The sequence below is a fragment of the Aulonocara sp. 'chitande type north' Nkhata Bay genome, linkage group LG16 (genome assembly GCF_057382095.1).
Source record: "Aulonocara sp. 'chitande type north' Nkhata Bay isolate Kocher_YH1m ecotype deep benthic linkage group LG16, A_spYH_male_GT1.1, whole genome shotgun sequence".
Classification (NCBI taxonomy): domain Eukaryota; kingdom Metazoa; phylum Chordata; class Actinopteri; order Cichliformes; family Cichlidae; genus Aulonocara; species Aulonocara sp. 'chitande type north' Nkhata Bay.
Genome location: NC_141359.1, coordinates 27,907,512 through 27,932,745, shown reverse-complemented (window position 1 = coordinate 27,932,745; position 25,234 = coordinate 27,907,512). Strand labels below are relative to the sequence as shown.

The window sequence follows — 25,234 nt, the reverse complement described above, 5'->3', positions numbered from 1 at the left end:
TGGATGGGTGAGGGAATACTTTTAGCAATATAGTGTCTGAGAGTGGGGTTAGATGGTGTTTGATGACTGAACAAAGAACAGTACTTTGCAAAATATGTAAGTAAAATGTTCCTGCTAAAGGTGAAAACAACAAACTTGTTTTATAACCTGAGGCAAAAACACAGTGAAGACACATGAGGAGAAGATACAAGCAGCCGGTGATGTGTGACCCGAATGTAAACAAATGAGTTGACCAAGCATCACTGGAGCACTCACTCCATATGACAAGAAAAGCCAAATGTAGATGGAAATTACTGATGTGTTTATCAGTTACATGCTTCAAGCAACTAGTTAAGCTTGACCTGAAGATAAGTCCCAGATAGAAACTTATACTTTTAATTTCAATTTTAGGGGCCTTCAGGTGTTACAGATTTGTTTCATTTTCTGTTAAACTAAAGTATAAATCAGTTATTTTACACTTTTACTTTAAATCTCCAGGGATAATACCTGTACCTAGTCTACTTTTGTGCTTACATTTGACTTATGCTGTGTATACAATTGGACTACAGTGCTGTCTACTCATTTCAGGAATAGATTCATACTCCAGATCAGGTAGTCTGTCATCAGTGACAGTAGGTCAATGGAACATTTCCTTGAAATATTGACTTTGAGGCTGTATCACTGACCCCAATCTGTAAATCCAGACTCTGTTTGATTCATATATACAGCTCCCAAGCTTTTTATCTTTTAAATGCTGGTAAATAATGCTTGCCACTTGGATAAAGGAAAGAAATAATGTCATCAACAACTTTTAATAACAAAATTTCAAGAGTTTTTGTTTTTTGTTTTTTTAAATACAGCATTATAACCAGCAATAACTGTTAATTACATCAAAAAGCAAACAAAGAAAAACAGTTATGTTAAAATGGCTATGTCCATGTTTTCTAATATAACCTCTTTCCCTCCCTTTTTATTTTTTTATTTTTTTTTATTTGTGTGCAACACAACTTTGTTTCCTCACTTTTTTTGCATCAATTAGTGTCAAATCTTCTATTGTAAAGTTCAATCATACTGTATATAAGTCAGATTCTCAGACTTGTGAAAAAACAATCTATATCTATCCATCTATCTCTAGACAGATTTGTACTTTATTTTTACATTGTAAGTATGGACCATTAAAATTAGCAACATTATTGTTTTATTATTCTGTATATGACTCACTATGTCCACTAAATCTGCATAGATTAAACAACAACAACAACAACAACAAGACATACATACACATTATGGACATACTTATGGGTAAGTTGTTTAGTGCAAACATAATTATTTAACAAATTTAGACCAATAGTTCAGGGTCTGGTACAGGGAGGAGGCTGAAGGCAGTGATGCAATTGATGACCCAGGTGGTGGGAGCTGACCACACCTTGCCTCGTCTCACTACTGACGGCTTGTGAGGGGCTTGAGGGTCATAGATGATGTAATGTGTGCAAAGGGCCTGGTCGGACCCTGGCAGGGCATGATAGGCTGTGGCATTCACAGTTTGAGTCACATCACTGTCTGGCTTGGGTTGCCGGTTCAGTAGCTGAGCTCCTCCCTCCCGGAGTAGTTTTGTGAGCTCATCTTTGGTAGGCGTCTTAAAAGAGCCAAGAAGGAAGAAGAAACATCCATCGAACAGTGGTGGAAGCTGTGAAATACGACGGGAACAGACATTAGTGAAAACTTTGAAGACCGCCTCATCCCTTGAAGAGTCCAAGGCTCGTCCAAACTAAAACTGTCTTGCTGAGAAAACGTCTCTATTATCATCCGTCATTAAAAATTGAAAACAAACGAGCTTAGTGGCAGAATGAGTAAAGTCTTCTCTTTTGTTTATGGTGAAGATAAATGGTAAATAATTGTCTTTGCTACTAAATCTAGGCAAGCGCCTGTGTGGATGCTTTGTGTTCTTTGCTGCAGCGCCAGAAGACATTTTTATAAGCACTGTTCTCCAGACAAGCTCTGAACCACTTGGCATTACGGTTTAAAGCAGCAGTGAATTAGGCCACTGGAGACTGTTCTATTCACAGCATCAAGGAACTCAGCTGTTTCGCGTTGTAAATTAGCACTCTCAGGTCTTTAGAGTAGAAAGATTACTTTATTATACGTTGGCAGGGCTTTACTTTTGCTTCTGCATGTCCTTTATTTAGGATTTTGATTGATGGTTTTTACCGTTTTTCAAGAATGAACATTTATTTTGCATCAGAGGGGGGAAAAGAAAAAAGAAAAGAGTTATAAAAGAGTGGGGGAACATGTGTCTCCTTGTGGTTATGACCAGAACATGCTGAAAATACCTTGAGAATTCCTCAAGGTAACAGGTAAACACTTTATCAGGTACATACACAGTGCATAGAATTTTGTTTTTGCACAAATGAATCTGAACAAAGCAGACTAAAGCACCTTTAGAAGCAAATGCAGCTTCTAAAGAGTCTTTTGCCAGTATTAGCTTTGACAATGCAGTGCCCCCATTCTCTAAAAACAGCACAAGCTCCATCGGGTTTCATGCTGATTGGTTGGGGAAAGCTATTTTCAAGCCCTGCCAAAATATCTTCTTTAAACTGAGGTCATGACAGACTTGGCCACTGTAAGTCATTCATGTTGTGTTAGAAACAATGTCAGTGTAATTTTGGCTTTGTGGTAAGCTGCTGTCTTTCAGAAACGGTTGGCTGCAAAATCAAACATGTGGGTGAGAGAACAAAAAATTTTGAATACTTAGCTTAATTAAGACTAATTTGAATTGAAGAGATTAAAAATTTAATTATATTTATATTGATTTGTGTCTAAAATAAGCAAATATGTTATGATTCATGACAGAAAACAGATTTATACAAAAAAAAAAAAAAAAAAAAAAAAAAAAAATCAACTATCACCATATGCCACTGCCTGGAAAAACAAATTTTTCCCAAGGAGAGAGAGCTTAAACAACGCGTATTCATCAATTTCATATCTTTGTTTTTGTGCTTCTCGCTTACCAAGCTGCATCTGTTGATGCGACTTCGCTGGGGGCCTTCTCCTGCTTCATGCTCAGCTTCAGGCACCCACTTCCCCGCCTGGAGACATGCCTCCACCCCTGGCATCAAAGAGAGAGAACAAAGAAAATTAAAGCTACAGCTAATTATGTTGACTTTGAGGGAATGTGACAAGGCTGTGTTGCACACCAAGGATGACAGTCTGTTTTATCACAAGTTGGAAGATTTCATGTATTGGCATAGCTGCCGTTGTTGACAGAGAAAGATGCCCACAGCATGATGGAGTTAATGATGCAACCCCCGTTTAAAGTATTAAGCAGAATTCGAGCGTCATCTCTTTCTGTCTCTTGAGGTTTTACGGAGTCAAAATAAAACCGTGTGACAGTCAGCATCCAGGCATTTTTTGTGTTAGAGATATAGCTTTTGTTAAAAATCCTTAGGAAGAAAATCTTAAAAAGGCAGAAAACTTTTTAAAAGTAAAGGCAGATAAAGGGGGAGGGAAAAAAACACAAAAACATGCACATTTTAATGACCCCTCACTGTCACAGATAAAAATGCTTCTGAAGATGTCACAGATCAAACTGCTGCTGTTCTCAGTAAGTGTTCTATTACTGAGCATTATTTTTGGGATATATTAAAAGAAACCCCAAATCCACAGTTTATAAGTGGCATATCTAAACATTAAAGCTAGATTAGGTTGGAAATATGACACTTTGCTGTGGCGGGGTGGGAAGATAGGAAATACACCTGAGCATACGCATTGGCTCGAATAACGTTTTTCATTACAAACACACTGAGTTTTCTCATTACGCTTCTAACTGTTAGAGATGCAAACTATTCCACAGACACATTTGCAAGGTATATACGCAACACTTTGCCTCAAGTTCTCTCTTACAAACATTCCACCTTCCAAATATGTGAGTAAGATGACAGGAACAGATCAGTGTGTGTACACCGTGACAGCACCATTAGAAGGGGTGAGGAGTAGTAACATTTCTTCACCCCCCTTAATTACAGACTTCTTTCAGGAGGACCCCGCTAAAGAGTTGGGCAGAAATACAGGGGTTAATCTCTCTCTGGACGATAGCACTTAGTTTCTTAGAGTCATTAGCATATTTGTTAATCATACTCCGAAAGAGAGCATAAAACATCTCAATCCCCATCCTTACTGAGTGAGCAGTAAGATGAACCAGCCCTCTTGACTAACCGTGAGACCAAACTGTTACTGCGATCTCATTATAAAGACAAAAGCTGACGAAAACTTGTCCTCTTATAATGAGACAAGAAGAATTGTATTGGCATTTCGAATGGATAAGAAGTTCTAAAGGCCAATACAGACGCTTTAGGAGTGAGACAGGATACAACATTGCACTCATGGTCATTATACCAAAAGTCAGTATGAAGCCATACTAATCAAAATTGAAAATTTCTCCTCTTCAGAAACACCTCCACATCCACAACTCCTAGGAAAAAATAGCACAAGTCCTGAATTTCCTCCATTGTTATGTAATTTATCGTTATGATGAACACCAGTACCTACAGAAATGCTCTTGTGGCCTATGCTAGTTTTGTGCACCTATCTAACTTCTGTAAAAGTTCTTGTGATCAAAGAATGACCTGCCAACCAGTCTTTCTTGAGAACAGACTGTAAGCAACCAGACTTTGTAGGCTTTTATTGACACTAACAGGCAACTGTGCATCCTACACTTCCAATCTCATATCTTTAAGTAGAAAAGCTGACCCCAAGAAGTTTTCTGAGACCTGCAATGAGAGTTGTACTTTTTTCAGGCTGCACTGATTGCTTAGAGCATTCAGTAACGTTAAGAAAAGTAAAACTGCATGTGCTTTATTAGTTTAGCTTTTCTGTGTAAATGCAGTCACTTATGTATAGGTGAACTCTTAGTCTTCCTATGACTAGGGACTGTGCATTGAAATGTCTTCATTAAATACGCAATGGAAAAATGTTATAATGTTAATGTTTAAACACATAAGATGAAAAAACAAAAACAATAAGTGGACATTTTCTAGCTATAGGTTGCCAGACACAGCTGGTAGATGCAAGATTTAAAAAAAGGTTTACAAGCGAGCTAATTGAGATTAGATTGAGGTAAATAATAGTCTCATTTTACTGTAGCAAAAACATTAGTGTGTTTCCCCCATGCTGGTCAAAACCATTTCAACTGTTCTGAACATGTCTTTTAGTTTTAAGTGAAACCCTAATAAAAGGCTTTTAGTTGGAATATAACCTTGTTAGGCACACAGAGACTGTGCATTTCAATCAAAATGCAATGCACTGAAACAAGTCTGATAAAGAAGTAAGCCGGGGCTCGGCTTAGCGGACAGGTATGGCATACAAAGTCAGGTGACAATGAAAATGCAGCTCCTTGTGTGTGCTCACATACACAAGGAAAAGAAACAGATAGGATGCCACAGTGACTGTCACAAGGGAGACAAGAAGTGTCAAGTGCTCAGCCCGCGTGGAGAAAAGAAAAGGGGAGGGGGGGATAAATATGGTCCAAACACTCAAAATGTTACAGTGACACAACTACACACATTCAACATTGAACTGGTTTACTGGCAGAGACAGAAACAGGAATGCACGGCACTGTACTGTAACACTCACACATTCCCACACATACAACAGTCAAGGGCATGCCAAGGTGCCAGAAAACTCTTTGACTGCAAGTCTCTTTCTGCTTCCTGTGAAGCTGATTGTCTCTGAACATATGCTTGCTGACTTGGTCCAAGGATACCAGAGAGACTAGCCAAGATTAGGAAATTTTTTGCAAGGTATTTATCTTGGTAAAAAGGCAAAAGAGTTGACCAACTTTTTATCACTAGTCATATTTGGCCTTGTGATATTGATTCCCACCTACTTCACTTGGCCGTCAGACATAAGGAGTTGTGTGCACACAGAGCAACAGGCACAAACAATCTGATATGAAAACTGCTTGTTGCTAAATGTTCTTTAAATCTTCCCATAGAGATCGGATGTTGTGCATGAAAAAAAATCCTGTATATTTTATTTGGACTTTTCCCAAAAACCCACAAAACAGAATAATTCACTTAAAAGGTTCCAAAATGAGAGAAATTAACACCATAATATTGTAGCACCAAGTAACACATCAGCAATTTTAATGGTTTACATGTCCCTTAATGTAGCCGCATAAAAATATTATCTAAAACAGTCCTATGGAAAATCACAAACAGCCCACTGTTTGAAACAAAGACGGCTGTTAAAATGTTCTGTGGGACTGAGCAGGAGGCTAATCTGTTATCTCAAATTGTTTTGTTTTGTTTTTTTCTCTGTAGAAGCATCTTCCTTGGAAATGTTAAGAAAGGGCAGGCAATTAAAAAAAAATACTCAGCAGGTGACTAGATGAATCATGCTTGTAGCAGTGACCTTACTGCTGCAGGCTTATAGGTTAAAGCCGATTAGAATGGATTCCCTTGCAATCAGCAACCTCAGTATTTCTGCTGTCTTGTAAGGTAAGCAGAGGCCGTGCTACCAACATTTGTGCTGTACTTTTGGGAGATAAATGACTAAGCTGAGCAACTACAAGAAACATAACTTCTATGTAAATGGAAATACTGTTTCTATATCTAGAAACTCTCTGAAAGACTTTAATGACTTTTCTGTGACAAATGTATATATATATTTATCAGGTACGGTATAGAAATATTTACGTGTAATTTTGCCACTCAGCACAAATAGCCATCTGGCACTTACTTCTGGATGAAAGGTATTTAAGTATATTGCAAACAAAACTTACAATGTACAAATGTAACGGTGCAGCATGTGAGGAAACACGTGATAGTAGCAAATTAAAGTTCTTTCTATTTTTGGGCAAGAAGCCCAGTCAATACTGAACTTTATTCAAAGCAATATATAACAGGACAGATTTAGTAACTGTAATTACATTGCTTTTGCTAAATTATAATGATACTACTCTAAATGTCCAAGACTTTTCAACATATTAAATTCTAATGCTATTAGAGCTGTCGGAGCTAGAAGATCACAGAACAATTTATTCATTTATGTTTTATACAGAGTCATGACATCAGTAAATCTAAAAATATTTAATTCACAATTCTGGATACATTTTCCAACAGTGACACTTACACATTAAATGAATTAATGTGAATTAAGGAATTAAAGACTGTTAAAGTTTACAGCCTTCTCTGTACTTACATTTGTATCTAACAATCCAGCAGCCAGCAAGAAGACCCATGAGGGTGGAGTAGGTGGTGGGCATTTGCCCTTCCGGTACCACAATGTGACTCACTGGAAAAAGAAAACAGACACACACCAGTCCATACAGGTCCACATTTTGCCTGTGACACAAATTTTGGTAATTTTGCACCAATGTATCTGAAAGGATGCAGTCAGTGTGTCGTTTAATTCGGGGGCTTTGCAATAGTGAAATTCTAAATGTTTGTCAATTCGGCCTTTCATACATGTTTATATATCCATTATGTCCATGACATAACACAGCTTCCACCATGTTTGACAGATAACACGTTACGCTTCAGATCACAAGCTCTCATTTTCTCTCTCCATACTTTACTCTTCCAATCAATTTAGAACAAGATTATGTTGGTTTTATCTGTGCAGTGAATCTCACTCTCTGCATGGTCCGGTTATTTTTTAAGGTACAAGGTTCTTTATTCGTCAAATGCATAGTTATACAAGTATAACACACAGTGAAATGTAACCTGACACACTCCTCGAGGGGGTGAGAGAAAGAAAGAACATTATCTATTATATACACATTAGGTGAATGTGCAGTAGTAGCATTGTATGCTGCACCACAGCTTTTGTTTGTGCCAAATTCTAAGCTGACCATTCTGTTTTTGCATATTGGTCCATTGGTAAAAAAAACAACAAAAAAAAAAAACAACAACAACAAACAAACAAAAAACACTTTAATAATCCAATCCCTGTCTATAATAGGTCTAAAAAATAAAAAATAAAAAATAAGCGAATATTTTTGACGGATTTTTTGACACATCTAAAGAGACAAACAAAATATAACTACAGAGAGTTTATCTTAAACAGTATAGTGTTTTTCATCTCAGCTCAAGTTTATCTCTAAACTTTTTGTTTTTTTGCTTTTTTGACACATTTATTATGTCAGTTTTCATGAGTTCAGCACTACCTTTAAGGGAAAAAATATCTGAAAATGTGAACAATTATTAACATCTGTCCCCTCTCCACTTTCTTTTTGACAGTGTGTTTTTCCACTTTGCCTTCCAGCATTTCCTACCCAAACAGTATTATAGATTATACAATAAATTTTATACTACATGTAGGCATGTTATGCATTTTATGAGACAGAGCCATTTACATGTGAATCTTTTATGAAATCATTTGTAAAAGGGTAAACCAATGTAATTATGCATTAAAGGAAAAAAAATCTGTGATTTTGATTTAGCAACGCAAACCCAACTGGATGAAATAGTTTTTATTCCAGGTTAGTCACTGCCCAACACTTCCCTAATGTCCCTTACTTTGAGTGGGTGAAAAGTAAGCTTACTGAAAACCTGTCAAACACTTCATGGCAACACAATAGGCCAAGTGTTAGTTTATTAGGGGTGGGGGAAAAAATCGATACTGTGTAGTATAGTGATATTTTGTTTGCTAATAATGTATCGATACAGGGACAGCAGAAATCGATATTTTGTTACAAACAATTTTTTCGTGGACTGGAACATGCTCTGACTTCAGAGCATGTTGATCAGCTCCTTTTTCTGAGCAAGAATGCTGACATTCCTTCACTGTCCAAATGTGTTTAACTTTTTTTTTGACAGCAATAAACATGACAGTTTACTTATTTTAATTTAAGACATATTTTATTTTTATTAAGTTTAAAACTTTTTTTATTTAATGTAAAATTATATTTTGTTTTAATTTACTTTCAAATTCTTCAGTTGCTGAATGGGCTGCATAGTTTTCATAAATTGCATAGTTCAGAATAGCTATAATTGTACCAGATGGTTGCATTCAGTTAAATTGGACTAGACTGTAATACAAACCGTTCAGTTTGTCAACAATAAAACTGACTGAAATGAGAGACTGAGTGTGAGACTTTGATATTAGATAAAACGAATATTGATAAAGTTTACCTTTATGTACAGAATCTGAATATCGCAAAATATTGTAAAAAATTGCAATAATATCGTATGGTGCGTTAAGTATTGTGATAATATCGTATCGTGAGTTGTATGGTGATTCCCACCTCTATAGTTTATTGTGTAAAAGAAAGGGACACATAATTATGGTTAATTAAAAATTAAATACAAGCTTATTGCCTCTTCAATCAACAATTAAGCACAGTTGAAAAATTCAAAATGAACATAATTATATCTCCAGGGTGAAACCTTTTTACATTGTGCATTGACCATGAATTTGGTGGATTTGCAGGCTTCAGTTCAAAATGTGAGAAATGTTCATTGGAAGCTCCTACTCTCAGCCCTCAGGCCAGATGAGGGAGAATCGTGAGACACACTTGTGTTTTTCATTAGTGAGTATTCATCACTCTGACAGTACCTCCAAACATTTTATGAGGAATGATTTCAATTACTTTTGTTCTCTTGTGTTCTTTCAGCTATAAACTATGCAGCAGTGAAGGAGCTGCTGTATCACAATGATGTATACAGCTCTAAAAGTGTTTGTTAGTTACTGTTGAACCTTCACGAGTGATAATGCTCAAGCACCTGACGTTGGCTTTTACAATAAAATGGATTTGTGTTAGACAGTAAAGCCTATGAAGCTTGGCTCAGTAGCAAAAGGACCATTTGGGATTGTGAACCATCTCTAAGGTTGATGAAGTAGCCGCATTATGTAATCTTTAGTAAATGTTTGGATGAGGCCAAGAGACAACCTTTTAGTTACTGAATAACTCAGGAGGTTCAGCCTGGAATTTATCCTTCAGATATATATTTTGACTGCACGTAGAAGTGCTTGGCAGTTAAACAAGCTTCTGTACAAGCAGTTCGCTGGCAGTTGCATTTAATTCATGATGCTGTTAAGAGCCCATTACCAATAACGCTGAAAGCAGTCATGCAGCTAGTATTGTAAGGGGCTTGGACTGGAACGTTGATCCCCTGGAGTACAAACAAACAATACCTGAGCCAGAAAATGTGTCAGCCATCCTCCCTCCCAGTAGCTGTCCCAGTTTGACCAGTTGATGCCGTTCAGCTGGCGAGAGCTTGCTGGACAAAAGCACTATGGTTTGTTCCCTCCTCACACAGTCATTTACCTACAACAAGCAGAAATTTAGAGGTTTTGAGGCTTTTAATGCAAGAATATGTATTATGGTTCACTAAATCTAATCTGAAAATGAAAACCAACTGTAGGAAAAAGATAAGTTTCCAGAAAAAAATGACTGGAAATATCTCTGCCTTTAGTATCTGTTAATTTTGTTCAATTAATCAACACAGCCAGCTTCAGGAGGCACTGGTCATTGCCATGTTCCATTTTTGTATTGTTCTGAACTTCTTAAATCTTGACCCTGACAATCACCAACCATTACATAATACAGACAAATTTCAACTAACACTGATAAAAACTAAACTGAAATGAGAAAACCACTGTGGAAACTAACTGAAATGAAGATGAATCAAAAACATTCTAAGCAATATGAGTAAACATAGTCATTATAATAACTCTGCTCCAGAGTTGATCATTTCAAGGCAAAAAGGGCTATTCACATCATGGCGACATACCACGGAGAGACTGGCTGAGGGGCTATGAGATATACGAGCATTTGCATATTGAGTTCCTTCTGAGGCTTCTTGGAAAATCTCCAGCATCTCCAGACTCGCTGCATAATCTGCAGGCCGCTTTCCATACAGATTTCTATGAAGAGGAACAAAGATAAAAGGTGTAAGTATCTAACAATATGCACACACTTATATATTTATTCACTTGCAGTGCTGCAGACCATCTGGTGACCACCAGGAAGGTCAGACACATTAACACTGAAAAATATGTCAACACACAAAATCTAAATCCCAGGAAACACCACCAACAACAAGATATTTTGCTGTGTAATCCTGCATCTCTTGTGGGTTATTTAGTCATGATGGATCAGTGCAAGCATTAAATAGACCGTTGTTTTTCACAGGAACATTGCTCGGGATCCAAGGAAGTGAAGTGCTGAGTCTGAAGTCATTTGGATGAGTGGTTCAGCTTGCACTTTAATCAGTCATGTTGTTTGTATAAGCTCATCTTGAGTAAGCTGTAAGTCATGATATACCTTTACAGTCACATTTTGAATGAGCAATGCACTAGTAAATTTCCATTAGGAAACAAAAAACAGCCCAAGAATATATATTACATGCAATATTGTAAACACATATTATTATAAAAATGATTCAGACTCAGCTGGCTGCACTTCCTTAGCCAGGAGCTCTAGAGTCTTGGGAACCTGCTCTGAAGGCTCCATCCACAGTGTCGTACCTTTGAAAGGATCCTTTTAATACTTGTTTTAGTTTAAGTTTTTAAGGAGATCATGTTTTCAAATCAGATCATCGCCCCATTTCATCATTTAGTCCCAATCTGTGCAAATTCAGTTTCAAATATTTGCTAAAAATAAATAAATAAATTGGCAATGCCACATCCTGCTTGCTCTGTGAACTCTGTGCAACAGTGTGTGTCAATCACTCGCTAGTGCGTAACAGTTCGATATAAGGTTAAGCTGAAGTCTGTCCTATACTTCAAGCATAGGTCACATCATAACACTCACTAAATGCAAAGCAATTAATATCAAAAGGCTGCATACTGAATGTGTTTTAATTTTGATACATGGTAACCTTCTAGAACAGCGTGTCTAATGGAGGCTTTGCATCTCAAAAAGCACTATTATGTGCAGAGACTCAAAGACGATGAAACAGCCTCCCTTGGTTACAAAGCGGACAGCTTTAAAGTATGCGTCTTTACGTTTGAGGAAATCTGCATGAAACAAGACTTGGGTCACCTTGATGAAAAGGGGGGCGGAGAAAGGAATCACGAAAGGCACAGGAGGAGGAAAGGAGACAAAGAAGAACCAAGCCCAGCAGGTCGTCTCTAAAAGATTAGGCGTCAGCAAAGATAACACCTGGGGGACAATTAATAGGTCCACTGGTCCATAAAATATTTCATTTGGATTCATACCCCCAGCTCCATATGCACACAAATACAAACAAACATAAAATGTCCCTGACACTTAAACATACGCACACACACAAGCTGGTTTAAGCAGCAGCACGTGAGAAGAATATCTACAAATAAAACAAAAAGTAGAGAAGGAGGTAAAGTCACAAATACTCTTCCACAGGCCTCTGCTCAAGCACACAAGTGGGTGGAAGGTGAGGGTGGTTCTAGTAGGCGTCCACTATACCTGTGACTATCTAATATAGTCACAGGTATAGTGGTAGGTTATCCTAGAAAGTTTTAAGTTATAGTGGATCTTTTTGACCACAGCAAGCAGATTTCAGTTATGCGCTCATTACATAAAATGTGTTGCATGCTACAAATGGTTCATCCCTGACATTCTGAGCCTTTCTACCAAATACATTTTTCATTCCTAACTCCACTTTGTTAAAACAACACAAACACTGATAAAAGCTTTTTAACCCATTTACTTCTTGATATAAACCTTAAAAGACTGTTGCCTTACTTGGTATCTACAGTTTCTATACAGTTTAAACCATTTCTGCCCAAAATCACATTAGCAGCAAGTATGAAGAGTGAAATGAAGAGGCAGTATTTTTTCTTCAAATCAAAGACAATTAGTTAAATTTCCATCTTTTGAAATTTGTTCTGATCACCTTACAGCCAACACTGCTATGTTAGACTTCCCAAACACTTTCACTTAACTTTTTAAAAGTACCGCACTGTGATTTTATTTTATTTTTTGCAAATGCCCTTCATTAACACCAAACCATAATCACAAATAATGTTGAGTACAGCTTTAAGAGTTCTTTTGATGCTTTTAGCTACACCCTTCTTCAAACTGCTAACAATATTTCAAACTTTGTGACTGCACAAAAACGATAGTCCAGTGCATAAAAGCCAAAACAGGATCGGAGCAATGCACTTTGTTATGACAAGAGAATGCAACTGAAAAGACGGTATGCATTATGGAGTACATTTCAAAGAGCAAGAAAATGACATCCATTAACTGGAAGTTGTCATGTCAAAGGTGCCCTCTGAGGTCTTCTTGTAAACAAGCAAAGCTTCTTTTCACACTTAGGTCAACTCACCAAAACAGACTGTCTCCTTGAGGGCTAACAAAAATGATGAATTACCTTCCATTCCATTAAAACGGCTGAAAAGCTATTTTTGGAACACTGTGACCTGCATTCTTTACATTGTTTGCCATCTTCCTGACTTTTCTGATTGGTGTATTACTGTAGTCCTTAATGTTTTATAACCACCAGTTTTTGGCTTGCCGATACTATCATCATCATACTTGTGCACCTGCATCATAATTTCAGTGCAAAATATCTAAACAACATCCCTAGAGTTATGATTAATTTTAATTAACTTTAATTTAGCTATATTAAAATCACTAAAATCTGTATAAAACCAAAAAAAGTCAGTATATAAACTGTATGGATACATACATACATACATACATACATACATACATACATACACACACACACACACACATATATATATATACTATGTCCTATACTAGTAAGAGTAAAGAGTGACAAAGAGTGATGTAATGACCAATTACTAGCATTTGATGAATGTCATTGCGAGTTTGTCGTACCCCTGTGTATTTAATTATACCCAATGGCATGTTAGTACAAGGCTTCCAGGTGATGTTAATTAATGTCTGTATGGATTCAGTGCTTCCGGCTTAATGTGGTCATTACGACTTAGTCAATTTAAATATATCGGGTACCTTGTTGCCCATGTCTCATTAGTACAAATTTATTTTCACACTGCATTGACCTAAACATAAACAGTGAAATCTAAAAGCTTATTGTATGCTAAGCAAAATTCTTCAGGCCTCCTCTTAAGTTTACAGATGTCCTGCCCTGGTATACATTTAGAAGCTCATACTTTAAAGCGGTCTCAGAAAATACATGTTGTGACAAAGCAGATATCGCTTAAATATATTAAAAGGTACTCAATTGATAGTTTGTCTCTTTTAAGACTTCCTTCAGTATTTCAGACTTCAGTCAGATTAATCAAAAGTTGAGCTAGATATAAAGTGGACTCTGGCACCAAGTGATTTATAGAACTGTGACTAAACAACAACAAAATGCAGCTGAATCATTCAAGCTCTACTTGCACACAAACATCAACGGAGGAAAAACGAAGATCTGCAAAATCTGTGCCTCTAAACCCCGAGCTGTGTGCCAGTCAGTCCATTAGGGACTGCACTGGCAGATGTCTTAGCTTGTGTCCTCTGTGCATGTGTGTGATTCTGCATGGTAAGGAAGAGAAGCTAGGACAGGAACTATATTGATCTCGGATCCTGAATAGGAATGAATATTGATAAGTTTCTGGATGCCAATGCCCACATGGCTTCATGGATTCACTTATCGTCTAATGTAGGCCTGCATTATTATTTCACACTGAAGTGCCTATTTTATTACATTGCAATACAGAGATCAGACCAGTAGAACGAAGGCTTGCATTTTCTCTGTCCGAGAAGTCCGAACATCTTGAGGTTGTAAACTATTATATCAATTTAAAAAAAAAAACCAACTCTTAAATAAAACCTTTCAACTTACAGTCTTTATTTAAAGAACCAATCAGGGATCACAGAAACTCTCGTACTAAAGTTAATGACATGTAGATTAACAGTGACTCAGAGTTTCTTTCTTAGTCTTGCTTGATCTTACAGCTGCCTACGACGCTGGTAATCGTGACATTTTAATTCTGGTTTTATGATTCAGTTGGTTACTCAGAGGCCTTCCAGGTAAGAGGAAAATTGACCATATTACCCCAGTACTGAATTCACTTCACTGGCTCACAGTACAATAAAGGAATACTCTTAAAATCCTTTTATTAGTTCACAAAGCTTTCGACGGTTTGCCCCCCAGCACATCTGTGAATGGCTCACTGTTTATAACCCAATCACACCTCTCCGGTCATCAGGTGCAGATCTTTTAAATGTTCCTAGAATTACAGTCAAGTATGCTGAGGGTGCTTTCAGTTATTGTGGTAACCTGCTTGTTGACCTGAAAACAATTACATCTGTACTGACATTCAAAAAAATAAACCTAAAACCTCACAGAATATCCCTGCCCGTTTTCCTTGCAGACAAGTAATAAGGCAAAAAAGAACAAATGTAAATCAAAGTTATGAAACAAACACAAGACAAAAACAAACAAAGTATGATAGGTATTCATTGATTATAAGACTGTAAAAGAGCTGATCATCTGATCAAAGTACCAAGTCTGATTAATTAGTCATCATAAGGATTAGTCAGTTCCCGTCCTCATTATTGACAATGTACTTCCACAAGCCGGAAGAGCTCATATGGCATCAACTGATTAACAAACAATCAGCACTGAATTTTACATCTGTCCACCTATGTACTATGTAACTCCCAAAAAGCTGAATGTCTTGTATGATGACTGAGAAACAAGTCTTTGAAAATTTATTGAGGAAGTGGGGGAGAAAAAAAAAAAAAGCAGTGGTCCAGTAGGACAGAAACACCACTATGATGTAATGCCAGGAAACACAATAGGCATGCAGTAAATATTAACTTGGTGTAAATGTTCTGTTTCTTTTTAGATTTATGCTTCAGGTGTGTGTGTGTGTGTGTGTGTGTGTGTGTGTGTGTGTGTGTGTGTGTGTGTGTGTCCAATAAGAGATCATATCATCAAAAGATAACGTCTCTTTCCAGGAACACTATATAGCTGTGATTTAATTTGTCAAAGGCATTGATTCTCTAACTTTTTTCTTTATCCATTCACACACACACAAAAAAAAAAAAAGCATATCGAAAAGAATATTTGCCTAAATTGTTTTAGTCATCATCAACAATTAAATTAGGACTGTAGTTCACTTTTAGCAAAATGAATGTCATCACAAGCGCTTGAGCAAGCTACACTGCTCAAAAAGTTTTTTACGCTTAAAAAAAAGACTTGATTGTCACAGTTTAACACAAAGTTAGTTCAACTTCTTCTGTCCAGTTAGGATGCATTAATCACTGTGAATCCATATGATCGGCTTTGGTGCAAATGAACACAACAAGGGATGCACAGGAGAGGCGAGAAGGGAAAAAGGGAATGATTTTGCAGGTTGTGGCATAAATCATTGCTCTTCTCTTATCCCTCCTGACTGACTTTTCTCTAGTTTTGCTTTTTGCTAGTGTTCTTTCACTAGTGGTAGCATTAGATGGTACCTGCAGCCCATTCATGTTGCACAGGAACTCTACCTGCTTCAAGATGGCACATCCACATGAGCCATCCCAAGAAGGTCTGCTGTGTCTGCCAGCATATTCTCAAGTGTATGGAGGAGATCTGGGCCATTACATGAGGAGAGCTGGAAAAGACTACTGTGAGGCACAAATCAGCAGTCATATGAGTATCTGCTCCTTTGTGCAATGAGGAAAATGAGGAGCAATGCCACAGTTCTGCAAAATAACCTCCAGCTGGCTACTTTTATACATGTTTCTGACCAAACTGTCAAAAAACAGACTGCATAAACATGGAATGAAGTGCTGACGTCCTTTAGTGGGACCTGTGCTCACAACCCAGGACCGTGCTACTCAACTGGCATTCACCAAGGATATGCCTTCCCAGAGCATTACTGATCCACTGCCAAACTGGTCATGCCAGATGATGCTACAGGCAGCAAAATATCTAAATATTCACCACTGCAATGACATCTCCACACTCTTAATGCTTCCTAACTTGATTAAGATGAATTGCTCTGAAGTTTAACCAACTTTAGGTTATACTATGGATAATTGAGTGCTCCTTTTTTAAGAGCAGTGTATTTTTTTTATTTTAATATTAATTCAACTTAATTTTATTACATACCTTCAACAGGTAACACACACTGTGCACTGGCTCTACAATACATTAGGAGGGACCTGCCATACAGTTTCACAACTACTCTAGAGGACACTGCTGCCAATAAGAGTTTAAAAAAAGAACTTCCATCTTGTTGTAAATGCAGTTAAAAAGTGGCCAAAATGTGTTTAAATACTAGGTTAAAAGTTTGGCTTTGAAGACAAGACTAGAAACTCTTGTTTTCATGTCAAACCTTCGGGCCACTGAAAAAGAATTCAACAAAAAATAAACAGCCCTCACAACTGTGGGGCTTTAGTTTTCACTCATTCATGGCACTTAAATAAAAGTGAGATTTTGAGCTCCACTGCTCTTCACTGGGCCTTTAGGTCAGAACTTAAAACACTGTTACGAAACACCAACGTCGCACAGAATAAAGTCAATGTAGCAATGGACACCCAAATGAAAACGCAGTATTGTGAAACACTTAAAGCAACTTACAATACGTTCTGTGAGGCGCCAAGCTGCAATAGTAGCTTTACAATAGATGAATGTCCATTCCTGACAGCATCGTGTAGTGGGGAGTCGTTCTCATACCCAGGCGTGTTCAAGAGGGCTCCCATTGAGACCAGTAGTTCCACAACTGCCAGATGACCCAGGTTACATGCTTCATGCTGAAACAAAGTAGTAAAGCTCAAAAGTTATACTGCTTCTTTTCGATCTGACAATATGCCTCAGATCTTACAGTGTAATAAAGCATTTTTTAAAACTGATACGAAATAAGTTTTGCTGAGTAATAACATCTGGGAAGTATGCATAAATATGTCCTGCCCCAGTTTTCTGCTTTCTAAAATTAAGAAGATGGGTGCCTTAATGTTCGTCTGTTTTTAAGTCTTCGCCTTTGCAAAGGATTAATTTGACAAAGTTAAAGTTCAGCCTGAGAATTTCACCAGAAATGCAATTAAGACACACTCAAACAACTGCAGAGTGATTAAACACAGCATTATGCTTTAAATAACTTGAGCAGCTAATGCATTTATTAAGAAACTGGCTTTTTGTTCCAGTTTATTTTTATTTGGGTCAGGTAGTCTAAGCTATTAAGCCAAGGGCTGTGCAGTTATTTCTCCTCAATGACTGTAAAAATGATTTGCCACCTGAATGAGCAAATATTAAGAAGAATATGCCTCATCTATCATCATTTTAATCATCATCATCATCATCATCATCATCATCATCATCATCATCAGGGACTAGAAATGAAAACATGCCTCTTATTTGTGACAACTGTTTCATGTATTGCTGGGACACTTCCAAGTTTTTTGTAGTACTGGCCATCTGGACAAATGTTTATTTTACACCCAGTTTGGAACCAAATCCATGGATTCATAAAGTGCATGCTGAAATTGGCTTCATTTTGTTTGTTCTAAACTTCACAAATACAGAGAGAAACATGTAACAAGCTGAAATGCTCTGGCTCTACAATTGGCTAGGTTAAAAACTACAATGGTGCTAACAGAGGTTTGGAAAAACACAATGGTAATGTCATAGTGGCTGTAGCATATCAAGGCTTATAGCTACCAACCTTCCCACATATATACAAATACACACATTTGAATAGTTCTAGCATTAAGCTTACTGGTAGCAATTTGAATGATCAGCTGAGAACTGTCAAAACTCAAATTGAAAACTCAAGTTTGAGTGGAACATCTTGACATAAAGTGCTGCAATAAAGACGCAAACACACACTCAGTCTCGAGCAGCTGTCGAGGCGTTTCCAGCTTATCATGTGGCAGCAACTTGAGGTTAAACTGATAAAATAACATGCCTGTGATTGTTGCTGAGGAGGTACCACCACAAAAATAGCCCCTTGTGTCATCAGAACATATTACTTTTCAAAGAACTATATTCCTCTATCTTGAAGGATGAAAAAGTCAACCCTGGTAGAGGAACTAATGCAATATTGGCAGCAACAAAAGGTCTGCCACCCTGCCATTTGGAAGCTGGACCTATTCCTGAAGTCATGCAGGGCTTTACTTTCAAGTGTCGCATAGCTTCATCTCATATGCACACTAAAAACAAAAGAAATCTTCAGGTTAATGATATTTAAATTTCCAATTTAGTGACTGCACAATGTTTCACCAGATTTCAGAGTTTGACATAAAAAAAATAATAAAAATGAAACTTCTGCAAAAGTGCCTCCCCCCTTATTTAATCTTAATCAGAGTTTTGTTCCAGAGGCTGGTTGTTGTCATGTTTGTGACTTTTGCAACCACATTCTCCTTACACTGGGCTGGTGTTTCCTGAAAGAAACAAATCCATAGAAGCTAAAAACTTTTCTTGTATTATGTTTGATTCAATTAACAAGCTATGCTTGTGCTGTTACTAGATTACTTGTAACCTTATCAGGTCTGCTTGTTTGTGACCGCATGCCAATTTGCACTGCTCTTGGTAGACTTCCGATCATTATTATTATAATGAACTCACTGTGCTTTTGATCATAAATTTATGCATTGTTTAACATCACCATCTGAAATTTCCTCTCCTATCTGTGCTTTTCTCTGATTGCAAACTAGTGCCAATTTGCCCTGCTTAGTCAATCTGGCCCTTATTATGCCAGTCACACAAACAGTGCAGATGCTTACATTTTAAAAACAAACAGAAAATAGGGATAGCAAAAGAGGGACATTCATATAGTAGAAATATGAGTAACCAAGGAGGAAGAAATCCAAATATTTAGCTTTAATAACAATAATAATAAGTAGCAAACATTATAGAAGTAAAGTTAAAGTCTATACGAAAACCTATGTGGAAAAAGTCACTGTAGTGACGCCAATTATTTGTCATCAAAATAAGTTAAAAAAAAACAAAACACGATTGTGTGTAAACAAATGCTACATTGCTGAAGAAACAGTGTAACAACAAATGAGACTAACAAATTCATCACCTACCAGAGGTGTCCACCCCGCATTATCTTTTAGATTGGGGTCAGCCCCCTGATCCAGAAGATCCTTGACAGCCTCTACATCTCCCTGCAAAGACCAAAAGATAATAACAAACCTGGGGTCAGAACTACAGACCTGTAAATGCAAACCTTTAAACACAGCAGCTGATCTCAGTAAACCAAAGCTCTCTGGTTTATCAATCACTCAACAGTGGGCCATTGATTGCTTTGTCTGGGATCCAGGGAAGGATTACAGCTATGTTTACAAGGATTACTATCAGACAGTTTAGTCTCAATAGAGTGGAATATGGCTGCCTGATCTAATACAGCCAAATATACTCAACTCCACAGTAAGGGAGAATATTTAATTACATATCTGTAATTTTTTTTTAAAGAAGAAAAAAGAATAAACAGGAAATGCCAGGTTTGCTCCTTGCACTCACTAATTTTCATGATTTTTATTTCTGCAAAATGTCCTAACCCAAGAACAGCATTACTGAGCTAAAATGAGTGAAATTATAATTGTTTACCATTTTAATATCTCATTTTTTTTAGGAACACTGTGCACAGATTTTATTCTTGCAGTCTCCTGCAGTTATTTTCACACCTAGAATATAACAGAAAATTGAGTAAATAAAGTGAATCATGCCAACACTTTATGACCTTGATTGCAGCTAGATGAAGCAGGGTCTCTCCCTTGTGGTTCCTCTTCATAACTGCAGGGCTTCCTGGACTGGACCGTCCAACAGATGCACCATTAAAACAGGAAGATCTCCTGTAACTTTCTGTGGAGGGGCTGGCTTGAACAGAGGGGCTGTCTCTGCCCTCTTTTCTGGACTTTTTGGTGCTCTTAGGGGTAGTCAGAGATGGAGGATTTAGCACAACTGGAGAGATCGGACTCAATGATTTTCTCCCCCTTCTGCCTGGAGAAGGTCTTGGTCTTTTTGGAGTGTTGTCCAAAGTGCTGTTTCTGTCTTCGGTCCTAGATCTTTTTGAGGAATGCTCGGAAGGAGACACGTTCTTGTGATTTTTGGGGTTATCATTTGGTTTGGGTACATCTGCAGACAGCTGGTCATGCTGAAAGGCACTTTCCGGCAAGGGTTGAACAAGTTCAGTTTGGCAATTCAGTACAGTCTCGCTGCCTTGTGAGAGACTCTCTCTCACTGTGCTCCTGGCAGGACTGAGTTTATCAGTGCTCCGCTGTGCCATCTCAGGCTGAGGCCCATCAGAAGTGACAACAGGGCTTAGGAATGAAACCCTTTTACTGGACCTTCTTGCTCCATCAGCACACACCTGCTCATTTTCAGAGAGATGAGCCTCTTCTGAGATGCCCCATTGCTGGTTTATGGCTTCCAACCTTTTCTTCTTCAGATTTTGCTTCGTCTGTTTTCGTGTGGTTCTGGTGGCTCCTTGCACCAGCACATTCCTGCTGGTAGCATTTTTCTTAGTTGACCTCTTCTTCCTGTCGTTTTTTGTTTCACCGTTGCATCTTTGAGAAGAAGAGGAGCCGGAGTCTTGGGAGGACGAGGTGAAATTGAAAACTGACAGGTCCTGGCATTGAGCAGTGAGGGTGTCTTGCTGTGCTGCAGATGTTTCTCCAGGAGACCTGTTGTCCGGTACGGTGATCTCTGCAGCCTTTTCGACTGTGCAGCGTACCTTGCGGCTGCGGGGACTGAACCAGATTTTAAAATTCTTCTTGTTGTTTTTAGGTACAGGGCCATCAGGCTGAATCTCAGCCACAGATGAGTCTACAATGAAGTATGAAAAGAAAAAAAAAACAAAGAAATATATGTGAAAACACAGTGCTAACAAAAATTATCACATGGAACTATTCAAGCTAATTAAGAATAATTTATATACTGAAATCTTGAAAGTTTAACATCGATCTTTGAGGAACTGTTCTTAATGTATAATTTGGGGTGGTTTGATGGTGACCTTTTTTCCATGCTTTCTTTTAATTGAACTTCAGTATTAGTTGCATTTCAAGGCTGGTCGTTTAGTGTGTTACAGTGGTTACATACGAGTACATAAACATACACATATTAATGAATAAAAGGCTCAAGGTAAAATAGCAAACACTAACGCTACTGCTAATGGGATCCTAATAAAACGCAAGAAAGCAAAAGAAAAAAAAAATAGCAGAAAAAAAATCCCTCATAAACAGAAACTGCACAGCTTATTAGGTGTAGTGAAATAATAATGCTAACATATGAAAGACGTATTGGAGCACCTCGTTTGCTTTCTACATCTTTAGTTGTTTTCGTGAACACTGACAACAACGTGTAGATTTGTTCCCATATTAACTACATGGCTTTGAAAGCCCTTCTGAAATTCTTCTTCAAAGCTGAGATCTACTTGCAAAATAAACACTAACATGGATAATTGCACTGCATAATTAGTGCAATTACGTGGGTGCCAGATGGGCAATAAATATAATAAACCAAAGAAACAAGCCACTAACCCTGTCAATCACAGACCAGATTAGTGGAGAAAAATGTTTGAACATTTCAGTCAACAAGTGATAGAGGAGGGTGTGGAAGGATGAGCGTGGTGAACCGAACGAACCAAAACACATGGATTTCGAAAGATAAATTGTCAATTATGCTTCTAGCCTGCTATATTTTTATATATAGCTTCCCTCTACCTGGATTTTTAATAGGAGTGAGCAGGGACTCTAAGCCACAGAAGAGTTCTATGATGCTGCTGAGCTGCCTGTTGATTTGGATGTCCTTCACCCAGGCAGGGCTGTGACATACCACACAGCCATCTCCTGCACGTGGCCCAGCACAGGACCTGAGGAATAAATATACCCCATATTAGGAGTCCACACTACAGCTCAGTAAGAAGAATTACAGAATGGTTATTCCTTCACTTTTAAAGAACATCCAGTCATAAAAAGAAGAATCAAAATTCGGGCTGTTGTTTAAGCATGCAGACATTAATTCACTCAGTAGCCACTTTCACACATCCGCTCCAGACAATTTCAGGGGAATTAGGTTGGGATACTGTCAACATTTCAACTTCCAACATGTACCACACAGAAAAAAAAATTCCTGTTTGAGATGGACTGAAACTACTTGAAATACTTTTTGTGTTAGCATGAAGGAGGGAACACATTATGCCCACTCACTAGCAATAAAGGCACCAGACTACTACCTGCATTGTTCGCACAGTGGCATAAACCATCATCGCATAGGTTTTTGTATTGGGCACCTGCCAGGTTAAAATGTGGAAAATCCAGCTGCTTTGGATATATGTGTTTTCTCCACTAACTCTAATAACTGATGTCTAAAACTTCAAGGCTACAGTGAATGTGTGAAAAGCACTATAGTATCTGAGAGGGGAGGCAAGACTATGCTCACATTGTAATCTGTGATGAAGGCAAAACATACTGCAGGTGTTAAAAATCATTTAGGTGTACCAAATGAAATTGACCCATTAGTCTTATTAGCTAAAGCTGTCTATTGGTGTCCTATTGGTGTTTAATTGGTTAGAATACACTTAAGTTCATACATTACCTGCACAGCATATGCTCACATAAACCTAAGCAAACAGGTTCCTTCATCAAATCTGAACTGGGGGGAAAAAAAGAGAACAAAACAGACAAAAAAAGAGGTTAGTTGGCCAACGGTTGTATACCCCCAAGACCCACAAATTAATTTAAAGTAGGATTAAAAAAAAGGTAAGGCAAATTTGCATAAGTGCCTTTACAATAGCCTTATTAGGAATACAGGGTGCTGCAATACTTTTTGAGCCAAATGTGTAAAATCTGAACTTTACAAGACCCTGAAACCCTTAACACAAAGTGCATTACCATCATAAAAACAAAAGCACATAGTCCTGGATGTTTAGCAACTTACACTCTGGGGCAGTCCGGGACCTTGCGATATGCAAAAATAATCACCCGAACTCCATCACAGCTACAAGCACAGTCAAATACAATTTTAAGCAGCACATCACTCTCTGTTTTTACTACGCTTTGTGCTGTTGTCTCTCACTTATTCGGCGCCAGATCGCTTAGCAAAACATGCCAGAGTGTTCATTGGCAGGTGCTGCAGGCGTTATCGCCGCTATACCGTAATTTGCTGTGCCCGAGTTACAGGTTTATTATCTGTGGTTTATTGTGATGGCACTGTTTACCAGGTTATATTTTGGAAGCTTTCATCGTTGAAGTGCAGGCTGCGTGGTGTTTTCTCATTGCTGCACAGAGGTCTTCAACATTTCATGGCATTGCCGCACGTGTGTTAATTAAGGATGAATTGAAAGTGAGGTTTCAAATGAAAAGTTAACGATAATGGACAAGACTAGGGGCACGGTTAAGTTTCTTCCATGTTGCTTTGCATTTCTCTATAAGCATCAGGCCACTGTTCGACTAAACAAACATACCAAACTAACATTTACATATTTGTAAATGTTTACATATTTGTACCACTTTAAGTGTAAGACAACACTTCGTTACTTTTGCTGCTACCTAAACACATAAAAAACCCAGTTTAGCCTGACTTCCAGTACTCGTAGACGACGCAGGGTTAGCTTGCCACTCTGTACTGCACTTAAAGTTTACTTACCATTTGGAACAAAGTAGCAACCGTCGGAAGTTTGCCGCCGCCTCCTTAGTCTTCTTCCAGTCCACTGTTTGCACGGAACTGTGCTCATCCATTCTTAGAATAGGAGTGTTGCTCTTTTGTTGTTGTTTTATTAATCAAACAGCAAAAACAAGTACAACTTCCTGTCTTACTTCTTACATCTCCCGCCAAATATTTACGGAAGCGAGCAAAGCGCATTGCCACAGTGGATTGGTCGACGGGCACCGGTGATGACGTAAACCCTGACGTAGGGGTTTTTGTTGTTTTTTTGAGAATCGGACGTGTGAAGTGGACAGTGAGAAATGAATACCAATAAATATGTTAAGACTGAACATTATTTTGTGGTATATCTATGGATAATATCTTATATACAGTGGATGATCTAAACTTCCCTATTTTGTTAGAGTGACAGTCCAACTTCTTTAATTTCTTCCTTCGGCTGCTTCCTTGTGGATCATCTGCCCCATCTCACCCTATGTGTACTACTTTCCTGTCACACCGAGCCTCTGTAAGTCCTCTTTCACAACATCCATGAATCTTTTCTCTGGTCTTTGTGTTTTCCTCCTGCCTGGCAGCTCTATATTCAACATCTTTTGTGCGATATATTCACATTCTCTACACATGTTCTGCCTTGCCTCTCTGACTTTTCTTCAACCTGCTGAACCTGAGCTGTCCCTCTGAAATACTCGTTTCTAATATTGTCCCTCCTGCTCACTCCCAATGAATACCTTAAACTCTGCAACCTCCACCTC

The 25,234-nt window shown here is 38.0% G+C and overlaps 1 protein-coding gene across 2 annotated transcripts; it reads right to left on the bottom strand.

Moving 5' to 3' along the window:
* Positions 1-777: 777 nt before the first annotated feature.
* Positions 778-24,688, bottom strand: bard1 (BRCA1 associated RING domain 1). Of its 2 annotated transcripts, none has more exons than XM_086266095.1 (11): positions 24,465-24,688; positions 23,415-23,471; positions 22,541-22,689; positions 20,560-21,644; positions 19,904-19,984; positions 17,457-17,629; positions 10,713-10,845; positions 10,114-10,246; positions 7,177-7,269; positions 2,988-3,085; positions 778-1,666 (listed from the first exon to the last, which is right to left on the bottom strand). In XM_086266095.1, the coding sequence occupies exons 1-11, from the start codon at positions 24,554-24,556 to the stop codon at positions 1,319-1,321; spliced, it is 2,442 nt and encodes an 813-aa protein (XP_086122221.1). In that variant the 5' UTR covers positions 24,557-24,688; the 3' UTR covers positions 778-1,318. The 2 variants fall into 2 exon arrangements, with proteins under 2 accessions (XP_086122221.1, XP_086122222.1); XM_086266096.1 differs by lacking the exon at positions 24,465-24,688 and adding an exon at positions 24,037-24,297.
* Positions 24,689-25,234: the final 546 nt, after the last annotated feature.